This window comes from Manis pentadactyla, chromosome 9 (genome assembly GCF_030020395.1).
Source record: "Manis pentadactyla isolate mManPen7 chromosome 9, mManPen7.hap1, whole genome shotgun sequence".
In the NCBI taxonomy this organism is placed as follows: domain Eukaryota; kingdom Metazoa; phylum Chordata; class Mammalia; order Pholidota; family Manidae; genus Manis; species Manis pentadactyla.
Window position 1 is genome coordinate 40,280,461 of NC_080027.1, and position 12,301 is coordinate 40,292,761.

Below are 12,301 nucleotides of genomic sequence, written 5' to 3' on the forward strand. Positions count from 1 at the left end.
GGGAAAATGGCACTGGTAGACTTGCTTGATACATGTTTGCCACAAAAAACACAAGATCTGTGAAGCACAATAAAATCAGGTAAGCCTTTGTAGTGAAATGGAATAGGAATCCCACTGAGATCATTGTCATTCCTGGTCTCTACAGAATTACAAGAGAGTATAAATAACATCTTGCAGATGGCCTGATTTCAGAAATTTTATTATAAATATTGGAATTGGGCTCTACTTTCTATTTTGTTTCTGCAGGCAGTTTCAAGGCAGCAGTGTAACTGCCATTGTAGTTTTTTAGAGATTACTTACAAACATGCCATTTAAATGACAAATATGTATCCATAAATAGAATGGGATATTTGAACCTTTCATTGCATTCTGCTGATCCAAAATAAGCTATTTAAGAGAGTTACCTTTTGAGTGAACATACAGTTTTTTGTATTCAAAACTATTTTATAAAGGACTTCAGTAGAAATTAATGTTGCTAATTGATTAACCAGAAGTCATGTAGAATAATGAAAAATGATACTATTGGCTTTAAAAATAAGAGTCAGTTATTTTATCAGCAAAAAAGGGTTTATTTGGGAATTGCAGATAGTTAAATTCAGGACATGAAAGCTATGACAAAACTGTAGGCAAGCCAGAAGAAGAAAGGAGGAATGCCTTTTTATAGAGGAAAGGGGGAGTTGGAGGGGTTGTCATAGATAAAAAGTTCATTGGAGTAACTTAGGGGTTCAAAGTTTAGTGGCTTTCATTGGCTGAGTTGTGACTGCCTCTCATTGGCTGGGCTGTTGCTGGGCAAGGAGAAAATCTTCCTCCTGCTTGGTTAGTAAAGTAGGCTTCTTCCTGTTGGGGCTGCAAAGGCCTACAAAGAGTGGTATGACGTGAGAGCTCCCCTTTCTGGCCACCTCACTCCATTTTAAATGAGGTTTCATTTCAGTTTCACAATACATACTTAAACATTTTAATTTGAAATATGTAAATGACACATTTGTTAATCTAGTATAGGGATAAGCTGTTTCATCATGGGTCTATGATTGCATTTCAGAGTCTTAACTGCGTAAACTTCATCAGTTTTAGTTTCTTTTGAGTGTGTATTTAACAGTTGAGAAGAAATTAGCGTAGATTTAACTACCTTTTCCTCCAGTATTTTACAGTTGTCTTGTTCTTAATTTTATTCTGAGAGTTTCTCCTTTAGGTGCTTTTTCTCCTTTCTTTTAGATTTTTACTGTTAGAAATTGTTTTGCTTTTATAATTTTTAATAATTATAGATGTAGTTTTTCTTGATTATGGGTGATTAATACATATTTTTGCTTTAGCAAAATGGGATAAAATTATGCAGCCTTTTTTTACAATTTGATTTTTACATTAAAATATTTTCACCTATTTCTTATGGCACTAAAATTTTTGTAGCAAAAATTTGGATACATAATATTGTGTACCTTATGAAGGCATCATAATTTATATAACCATGGCCCTGTTGAAAGTAGTCTGTTTCTAAGTTTTACTTTTGTAAATAGTAGTACAGTGAGTAGTTTTACCTAAAGCTTTGTGCACATGCCTGATTATTTCTTTTATGTACACCTGTTTAGATCAAACTGCATACTATATCAAACTGCATGTTCCTATTTTTTTCTTTTTTGAGAGGGCATCTCTCATATTTATTGATCAAATGGTTGTTAACAATAATAAAATTCTGTATAGGGGACTCAATGCACAATCATTAATCAACCCCAAGCCTAATTCTGAACAGTCTCCAATCTTCTGAAGCATAACGAACAAGTTCTTACATGGTGAACAAGTTCTTACATAGTGAATAAGTTCTTACATGGTGATGCATGTTCCTATTTTGATAAATACTGCCAAATGGCCCTGTAGGAAAGGTTGTCCCTGTACTAGTTTAGATTCCCACCCATGGAGTATTTTCTGTTAGCTTTACTAATACAGGAATTTGAAATAAAATATCCAGAATGCTTTTCCCATTTTAAATGACAAAAAGTAATTAGATAATCTAGTACTACAATACCTTTTAGAATTCATGGCCTTTGTTAACATTACAGTCAGGACACTTTCATTCATTCATTTATCCATCTTTCCATAGAAGGACCTATTCAACCTAAGGAGAAGGGTTGTAGTTAAGGCTGTATGTCCCAAGTGTTAGAGCATGGAGTGTGGAGCTGCAAAGACTTAAGGGTATTTCACAGAAAATGTGACATTTGAACTAGAATATGACAAAACATCCTTTGATTCTTTGTAGTGGTTTAATTGGAAAGTAGTGATTTTCACATTGGGGCCATCTGTTAATGGATAATGAAAATATATTTAAATACTTAGGGACATTTCCAGACATACATCACAGTTGTACTGATAATATAATGAACCCTGTGCAGTGTTGACTCCTTGAAAATACCACCAAAACAATCTATTACTAAGGTAAATCTGAGTTTATTGCTTAACATGGTAAGGGAGATAATACTTTGTCTTAGTAGCTGTGTTGGTTTCCTAGGGCTACCACAACAAATTACCACAAATGGTTAGCTTGCAACAACAGGAATTTATTATCTCACACTTCTAGAGGCTGGAAGTCCCCAAAGCAAGTTGTCTAGAGGGTCATTCTCCCTCTGCAGGCTCTACAGAAGAAACCATCCCATGCATCTCTCCTCGCTTCTGGCAATTGACAGCAATCCATGGCTTGGATTATGGCAGCATAACTCTAAGACTCTGCCTCTGTCTTCACATGGCCTTCTCCTGTGTGTCCCCATGTCCAAATTTCCCTCTTCTTAAAAGGATACCAGCAATTGGATTAAGATCCATCCTAATCCAGCATGATCACATTTTTAACTTGATTACATCTGCCAAGACCCTATTATCAAGTAAGGTCACATTTCACAGGTTCTGGGTGGACATGAATTTGAGGGATACTCTATTCAACCCAATACAGTAGCCTCTTGGAGAGGGAGGAGGGCAGAATTGGGATATTTATGGATTTTGAGGTCTGATTTAAGGTGGGAGTTTTAATATGGGGGCTTGGTTGGGATTAGGTAAGGATCCTATTATAATAGTTCAAGATTTGTGGGCATAATAAAGTGAGGGTTTGAGACAAGGTTCAAAGTATCTGTGAGACTAAACAGTTCTTGATGCTATTAACAATATCAACAGTTTCATCTTCATTTGAATGAACTTTTGGGAATTTCCTGAAGGAACAATAGTTTGCAACTTTTATTTTTCTAGACAGTAATTTCCTGGAATAATAAAGTAAGGTTGATAACACTAGAATGGTAGGGTCATGTTTATTTAGACATAAGCTGTATGAATGTAGTTGGTTTTGGTATTAAATCGCCAAATACCACCGTAGAACTTCAGTTACTAAATTTTGCCAATTCTTGTTTTAGTTCTCTTACCCCTTCCCTGCCTCCTGAATTAGTTAGCCAGCTAGCTTTCCTCCCTTCATCCTTTCCTTCCTTGCATCCTCTTCCTGCCGTACTTACGGACATTTATTAACCACTTATTAGCAAGCAGGTATAGAATAGTTCATGCATTCTGTGCAAGCTTGATGAAGTCCCTGCTTTCTGACCTTTATGTTGGTCCTCTCCAACCTCAGTAAAAGGTTTACTCAAGTGGATGTGAGTATACTTCAGAGTCAGGATAGTTACCCTTACTGTTGGTGCCAGGTGATTAGATGAGCCTGTTTAGGGATCAAGTAGGTTATAGGTTCAGGGTCTGATGCTTGTTAGATCTTTTTAAAATTTAGATAAAATGTGAGTATAATATAGGTATACAGAAAAGTATACCAATCTTTTAAACTTTATTCAGGGAGTATACATTGTGTGTGTGTGTGTATTTTTTTTTTTTTTACCTTTGTTAAAGCTTTTCATTTTGGAATAAGTTTAAATTTATAGAAAAATTACAAACATAGTGCATAGTTCCTATTTACCCCTCACCTAGTTTACCCTATGTTAACATCATATATTAGTATGATACCTTTGTCCTAACTAAGAAACTGACATTTGACATTACTATTTAGAAACAAACTCCAGACATTATTTGGGAAGTGTATGACTTGTTGAATAGTTTATATATCCTTGTTACTACCACCCAGGTGAAGATACAAGTCATTCCCAGCTCCCTGGTTCCCTTTTCCAGTTAGAAACTCCAAAAGTTATTACTATTTTGACTAATATTTCCATTGATTAATTTTGTCAGTTTTGAACTTTATATTAATGGAATCAAACAATAAATTTCTGTTTCAGGACACTTTCACTCTATGTAATGTCTGTAAAATTTGTCCATGAGATATATATATTCTGTCATGAGTTGTATATATATGAGTAAGATGTTATTTTCCTGTGTAATATTTCATTATATTACGATGCCAGAATTTATCCATTCTCTTACTTGTAAACATTTGGATTGCTTCTGGTATTGGCCATTATGAATAAAGCTGTTATGAACATCTTGTACATTTTTTTTGTTCAAATACCACATACTCTTTTCCTACTGAGTTTTAGGGTATTTTCTTGAACAAATGTTTTGTCATTTTCTGTATCTCTTTAGGACTATTTTCAAAGATCTTAATTTTTTTTTTTCCTTACCATTTTCACTGGGGAGTGGGTATATGTAGCTCCTTATCATGTCATGCTGGAACTACTTTCCTTGTCACTTATCTCCCAGTCTGGCCTTGCCTTTTATGTTTCTTGATAAACTCGCTCTCTTAATTGTTGCTTGAACAGAAATTCCTAGTTTGGTAAAGTTCAATCTTTAAATATCTTTCTTTTTGAGTTCTGTTTAAGAAATCTCTGCCTACCCCAAGAAATGAAGATGGTTTCCTGTACTTTCTTTTGAAGCTTTAGGTGTTAGCTTTTACAATTAGGGCTGTAATCCATCTTGAATTAATTTTTTGTGTGAAGTGTAGGATCAAGGTTCATTTTTTTCCATTTAGATAACCAATTGTCCCATTTCTTCCCCACTGAATTCCATTGGTGCTTTTGCCATAAGTTAAGTGGCCACATACACATGTGTCTGTTTTTGGATTCTCTTCTGTTCTGTTGGCCTGTTTGTCTATATGCACATTCATACCACATTGGTCTTATATACTGTAGCTTAATAGTAAATCTTGAAATCTGGTAGTGTAAGTTCTCCAGTTGTGTTCTCCAAGGTTATTCCATTGACTATTCCAAGTTCTTTGCTTTTCCAAATAAGCTTTTGAATCAGTTTGTCAATTTATTCAAAGAAACAAAAACCCTGCTGTGTTATAATTGGGATTGCATGGAATTTGTAGATCAGTTTGGAGAGAAGTGACATTTAACAATTTTGAAGTAATATTCAGTCTTCCAATCCTTGAACATGGTATATCTTACCATTTATTTAGGTCTTCCTTAATTTCTCAGTGTTTTGCAATTTTCAGTGTATTGTTCCTATACATTTTTGGTTAGATACAGAGGTATCTTATTTTTGATGCTATCATAAACAGTATTTTTTTAAAATTTCAATTTCCAATTATTGCTAGTATATGGAAATACAGTTGATTTTTGAGTACTGGCTTTGTTTTCAAGGGCCCTACTGTTTGCTTATTAATGTAAAAATTTTATGGATTCTTTTGCATCTTTTGCCATGAGTGTTACTGGCTTATCATTTTCCTTTTTCATAATCTTGTCAGATTTTTTAAAAAAATCAGTTATACAAGCAAGATTGATTTAACATTTGAGAGTCAATCACTCTAATACACTGCATGTAGAAAAAACCATATAATCATTTCAATAGATGCAGGAGAGGCATTTTACAAAATTCAAAATCTATATACAATTTGCTACAAACTTTTAATTAAGAATAGAAGTGAACAGTATAAATCTGATAAAGGATATTTACCAGCTTTCCCCTGCCCCAACAACAACTGAAAAAAACCTACAAGTAACATCATACTTGATGAAATATTGACCTCTTTTCCTTTGAAGTTGGGAAATGATGTTCATAGGAATATTTATTTTAAAGCCAATACCAGAAATCTTACTCAACCAGTAACTGTTTTAGCAGTTAGCCTATAAAACAATGGAAGAGAAAATAGTGCATTGACCATAGCAAGTTGTTTCATAAAACTTTATTTCAGTTCTGTAATTGTGTGCTAGGTTGGGATTTTTACCTTCTGAAAAAGTTGGTATTAATTCAACAAATATGTGTTTGTTTAGTATGAGGTGCTAAGCAGTGTGTTAAGCTCTGATGATGTGGAGTAAACAAGACAAATACAGAGCTTATAACCTGTCAGAAAAAAAAAAGCAAATCTTAAGTTTACAAACCATTTTACAGTAGCTTTTGGGGTAAATAAGAACAGTAAATTTACAAGGACCCCATATTGAAGAATCATATTTAAAATGCTTAATGAGTTTTTAATCCTTTAAATAAAAAATTTTAATAAGATTTTTGTATTTCTTAATTATATAATTTATATGCTCCTTTGATTTTTTTCAATTACTGTTTTTTCTCTTCTGTGAAATGCATTATGCTTTTTATCTTGAGATTTATAGGTTTACTTTTTACAGATTCCAATCAGTGTTAAATAATATTAGTATATGTATTGTTCCTCAGTTCTCTAGGAATGGTTGTAAAGTTTTGCCTTTAAGTGCATACTCTTCTATATAAAAAATATTTTGGGAAAATACAGCAAAGTTTTCACATTAATTATAATGGGTGGTAGGATACATGTAATTTTCAGTTTATTCTTGATCTTTTCTGTATTGCCTGCTTTACAACACACAGTTTATTCTTACTTTAAGAAAAAGAGGGAGTTTTGCCATTTGTAACAACATGGGTGGACCTAGAGGGTATTATGTCAAGTGAAGTAACTAAGAGAAAGACAAATACCATATGATTTCATTTTTATGTAGAATCTAAAAAACAAAACAAAACAGACTCATAAACAGGGAACAGATTGGTGGTGGCCATGGGGAAGGGGTGGGAGGATGGGTGAAGGGGATAAAGAGGTACAAACACCCATTTATAAAATAAATTAGTAATGGGGGAAAAGTACAGCATAGGAAATACAGTCAATAATACTGGAATTATCTTTGTATGTTGACAGAGGGCGACTACACTAACCCAATGAGTATTTAGTAATGTATGTAACTGTTGAATTGCTATGTTGTACACCTGAAACCAATATAATATTGTATATCAATGATACATTGAAAATAAAGAATGAAAACAAAAAATAGATATATAAAAAGAGGGCAGCATTTTTCAAAACAAAATGAAAACTTTTATTTCTATTTTTTATTAATCAAGAAGGAAATTGGTCATCTCATTGCTCTATAAAGAGACTTCTTTCCAAACATCAGTTTACTTTTGACTAGGGTCTAGGGAAAATAGCTATAGCTTTTCTCTTCAACCTGCTATTTTAGGCTTTCCATAATAAGACATCTAGGAGTAGGTGATTTTTGTGGGGTTCTTCCCTCTTTGGCCCAGTTTTTTCCTTGGGTGTTTATATGCATATGAATAGAGGATATAATATAGAGGCCAAGGTCAGGTCTCTAAAAACATCAGTTGAAATCCAAAGTTACTTAAACTCAAACTGAAATATGAAGGACTAGGTAGTTTTCTTTTCCTCCCAGAAGTATTTACATTTTGGGGTACATTTGAGAGATTTACACAGTTCCTTTCTAATTGATATAATTTGTTATATTCATTTAGTATTTATTGAGTCTGTAGAAAGAAAATGTAGATGTGGTTCTTATCCTTGGAAAGTATGCCCATTGGTAAGGAAATTGCCACTATTCCACTATTTTTGACCTAGTGGTATTTTCATATGGATTACCTAAAAATACCAATACAAAATAGTGGTATGAATTGTGGTGTCACCCTATTGGAGAAGTGGAGAGATCTGATCCTGAGAGGAGTTTCAAAACAGTTTTTCATGTCACTTCTTTCTCACTTTTAAACAGTTTAGTTCTTAATGCTCTCATACCTCTCCTAGGACTCTCTATCTTTAGTCTTTGTATACTCCCAGGGATTATGCTTTGATTCACTGAATGAAGTGAACATGAACCTCATTTTCCCCAGGTTACTTTCCAGGTACTATGGTTTCTTCATGGTCTAATCCCAGTTCTATTTCATTAGGTCCTGAGTAAAATATCTGGTTGGCCTTTCGTGAATTAGATATGTCAACATGATTATTTTTTTCCATCTTTTCATTTGCCTCAGCTCTTAACTAAATAAATGCCTTTTACCAGTACTCTTAATTTGAGAAATTGTTATCTGTTATTAGAGAAAGGCATTTCAACAAACTTGGGGCTTTATGTTTTTAAATTATTTTTAGTAGAACCATTGCAGAAATGTCCTATTGAATTTAATTGCAGTTCTCCACAGAAAAGTTGCTTGAGAACCCAATGTAATATGTTAACTGAGTGAATCTTTTGTCTTTTCAGTTGGAAAGACGTCCTTGATCACCAGATTCATGTATGACAGTTTTGACAACACCTACCAGGTATTTGTTTTTGCCATCTCACCAGTTGTTTCTATTTTGTATTATAAGTAATATTCAAGGTCTTATAAAATATTCATTTGTTTACATGCAGTCTTAGATATAAAAGCACTTTCTATAATTTGTAAACAACTATATAAATACAAAGTATAACTGATGTTGATCATAATCCTCAACTTTTTCATTTGATTTATCCCCTCTTCCAAAGTCTATTGAAATATTATTGCTAATACCATCAGGGATAGAAGTAGGCATGATTTATATGTTCTCTTATATAGAGGTTTTATCCAAGTCTAGGATTCTGTGACATTTTGATCTACACTTGAAACCAAGACTAAATGAGTAATGTAATTAGAAATCATTACCAGAAGGAACTTTGGGAAATCCACAAATATGTGGAAATTAAACAACACATTACTAAATAACCAGTGGGTCAAAGATAAAATCACAAGGGAAATTAGACAACACTTTGAAACAAATGAAAATGAAAACAACATACCAAAATTTATGGGATACAGTTAAAGCAGTGCTACAAGGAAAAGAAAAAATACAGTAAATCAATAATTTAACTCTACCTTGAGAAACTAGAAAAAGAGGAGTAAACCTAAAGCAAGCACGGAAGAAACTTTTAAAATGTAGATTATTATCATTCAGGTATGGTGAGGCCAATAGAGCAAGAGAAAAATACCATTGAAAAGATAGTTTATTATACTCATAGATCCCAAGAGGAGGGGGACACTCCATGCTATGGGCGGGAGGCACATTGGAAGCATTGGTGTTGGCCAGGAAATGCTGGGGTGGGAAAAGTGAAACATGGGCAGGAGCCTTTATTGTGCTTTCTGTGGGAAGGATGGGTGAGGTGAGGTAAGCAGATTTTGGAGTACCTAGTTTGAATAAATTTCAGTGGCCTCTGGGGTGTAACGGCTGTTCCTAACAGTTGTCTGGTACTTGGTCATGGGATTGGGGCAGGAGAATAGTGGCCCAGAGTGTGGTAGAGGAGATGGTCCAGGTATGGACTCTTAAGTTGGTTGGTTTGCATGTGAAAGGTGCTCTCACAGGCAAGTTTACTATCTCCAGGAATTGGCAAACCCTGGGAGGGCCAGTTTCTCCAGTGTCAGGAAGTCCCCAGATGTCAAAGCAACAAAAATACAGAAAATAAAGACATTCTTAATTCAAAAGCTAATGAAGATTAGAGCAGAAATACAGGAAAGAGAATAGAAAAGCAGTAGAGAAGTACAGTGAAACCAAAAGTGGTTTAGGAAAGATCAGCAATTGAGAAACCTTTAGCTAAACTAATCAATGAAAAAGGACAGAAGACTCAAATTACTAAAACCAGGAGTGAAAGAAAGGACATTACTACTAACCATACAAAAATAAAAAAGGATTATAAGGAAATACTATGAACAATTCTGTCAACAAATCAGATAACCTAGGTAAAATGGACAAACTCCAAGAACAATACTATGTAACTAACTCAAGAAGAAATAGAAAATTTCAATATACCTTTAATAAGTAAAATTAGTGATCAAAACACTTCCCACAAAGAAAACCTTCCAGAACTAGATGGCTTCACTGGTCAATTCTATGAAACATATAAAGAACAACACCAGTACTTCATATACCTAAAAAAACAGAATAGGAGGGAACACTTCCCAACTCCTTCTCTGAGGTTATTATTACTCTGATACCCGAGGCAGAAAAAGACATCAAAATTAAAACTACAGACTAATACCCTTTATGAATATAAACACAACAGCCCTCAGCAAAAAAACTACCAAACTGAATTCAACAACTCATAGAAAGGATTATATACCTTTTACCTAGTGGATTGGTAAATTGGTACCAGGATTACAAATTTGGTTAAACATACAAAATGAATGTAATGCACTATATGAGAAGAATAAAAGATAAAATCACATGGTCATTTCAATACACATAGAAAAAGCATTGTGATAAAAACAAATGAGGAATGCAAGGGAACTTCTTAAACATAATAAAGGGCATCTATGAAAAACCCACAACTAATATACTTAATGTTGAAAAGCTGAATGCTTCCTCTGTAAGATCAGGAACAAAGCAAGGATGTCTTCTCTCAGTTATATTTATGGCTAACTTATATGTATGTCTAAGGTATCTTAGTTTAAACCTCTTAATCGTAAAACAAAAATCAAAGAAAAACAACAAAAAATGAATTTGCAGTGTTAAAACCTAGTACTTTCACTGAGGCCCTAAGCACATTATAAATCCTTTTCTGTATTAACTTTCTGAAATGTCCCTATTAAAATAAATAAAAAGGCCCCTTTAAGTATCTATTTTACATCTGTTATTATGTAATTAGTATAAAAGCTTCATTTCAGTTGTTTTGTTTTAGTAATATATATCAAATGTTAATCTAATTAAAGGAGTGGTTAATTTCCATAGTTACTGCCACTGTCTCAATTATTTATCAAACCATTTTTTTCTGAAAGCTAGGGTAAATTTAAAATCTGAATCCTGTCCCTTTTTTAGTATATATTTTTCCATGTTTGAAATATTTTATTTCAGGAGTATGCCTTCTGATTTAAATACTTGAAAAACTGAAAGACATGGGCATTTATGCCATATAATAAGCTTTAAAGTTAGAAGAAACTTTATTTACGTTTTAGTTCTGCCATTTGGTAGTTGGATGCTTTTGGACAAATTACACCAGTTGGGACAACCTTTTTGGGAAAATGCTCTATTCTCTTGTGATATTGCCATTTACCATATAGAAAAATATTGTTTTTATCTTCTTCTTTTTTGAAAATCTTAGCACTTGCTTTTCCTCTCTATTTTAACCTGTCAGCATTTTAGGCGACTATAATGTTCACACAGAAGATCTTATACTTTTGACTAATTGGCTATAAATTGGAGGTTCCCATGACCCCCTCCTTGGGTTCAGTAATTTGCTAGAATAGTTACAGAACTCAGAGAAACACCTATGTTTACCAGATTATTATAAAAGATGCAGATGAACAGATATGTAGGACAAGTTATGGAAGGGTCCTAAGTTCAGGAGCTTCCAGCCCTGTGGAGTTTGGGATTTGCCACCCTCTGCACATGGCATATTCTTGTTCACCAACCTAGAAGCTCTTCAAACTGCTTCTAGGGTTTTTATGGAGTCTTCATTACATGTGGTTGGTTATATCATTGACCACTGGTGACTGAGCTCATTCAATTTCTAGCATCCCTGAATGTGGGGCTTGGGCGGGGGCGGGGGCGAGGGCAGCGGCGAGGGCAGCTCAAAGTTCCAAACGTCTAATCATATGATTGGTTTCCCCATTCTTAGGGACTGACTTTATGGAAGTTGCCTCATTAGTATAAAATTAGATATAGTTGAAAGGGTTGTTAGGACTAAGAAAAGATTCTCCTTTCACATTTTTTTTTGGTATCATTAATCTACAATTACATGAGGAACATTGTGTTTACTAGACTCCCCCCATCACCAAGTCCTCCCCACATACCCCATTACAGTCAGTGTCCATCAGCTTAGAAAGATGCTGTAGAATCACTACTTGTCTTCTCTGTGTTGTACAACCCTTCCTGTGCCCCCCCTACATTATGTCTGCTAATAGAAATGCCCCCTTTTTTTTCCACTTATCCCTCCCTTCCCACCTGTTGTCCCCAGTCCCTTTCCCTTTGGTAACTGTTAGTCCATTTGTGGGTTCTGTGAGTCTGCTGCTGTTTTGTTCCTTTGGTTTTTTCTTTGTTCTTATACTCCACATATGAGTGAAATCATTTGATACTTGTCTTTCTCTGCCTGGCTTATTTCACTGAGCATAATACTCTCTAGCTCCATCCGTGTTGCAAATGGTAGGATTT

General features: G+C 34.2%; 1 protein-coding gene across 2 annotated transcripts in view; it reads left to right on the plus strand.

The window, feature by feature from the left end:
- The window catches only part of RAB6A (RAB6A, member RAS oncogene family), a 108,195-nt gene that overhangs the window by 26,787 nt on the left and 69,107 nt on the right, over positions 1–12,301 (plus strand). For both annotated transcript variants that reach the window (XM_036888602.2, XM_036888601.2), the window contains exon 2: positions 8,406–8,464. In XM_036888602.2, coding sequence (XP_036744497.1) covers positions 8,406–8,464 — 59 coding nt within the window. The remainder of the gene's footprint in view (positions 1–8,405; positions 8,465–12,301) is intronic.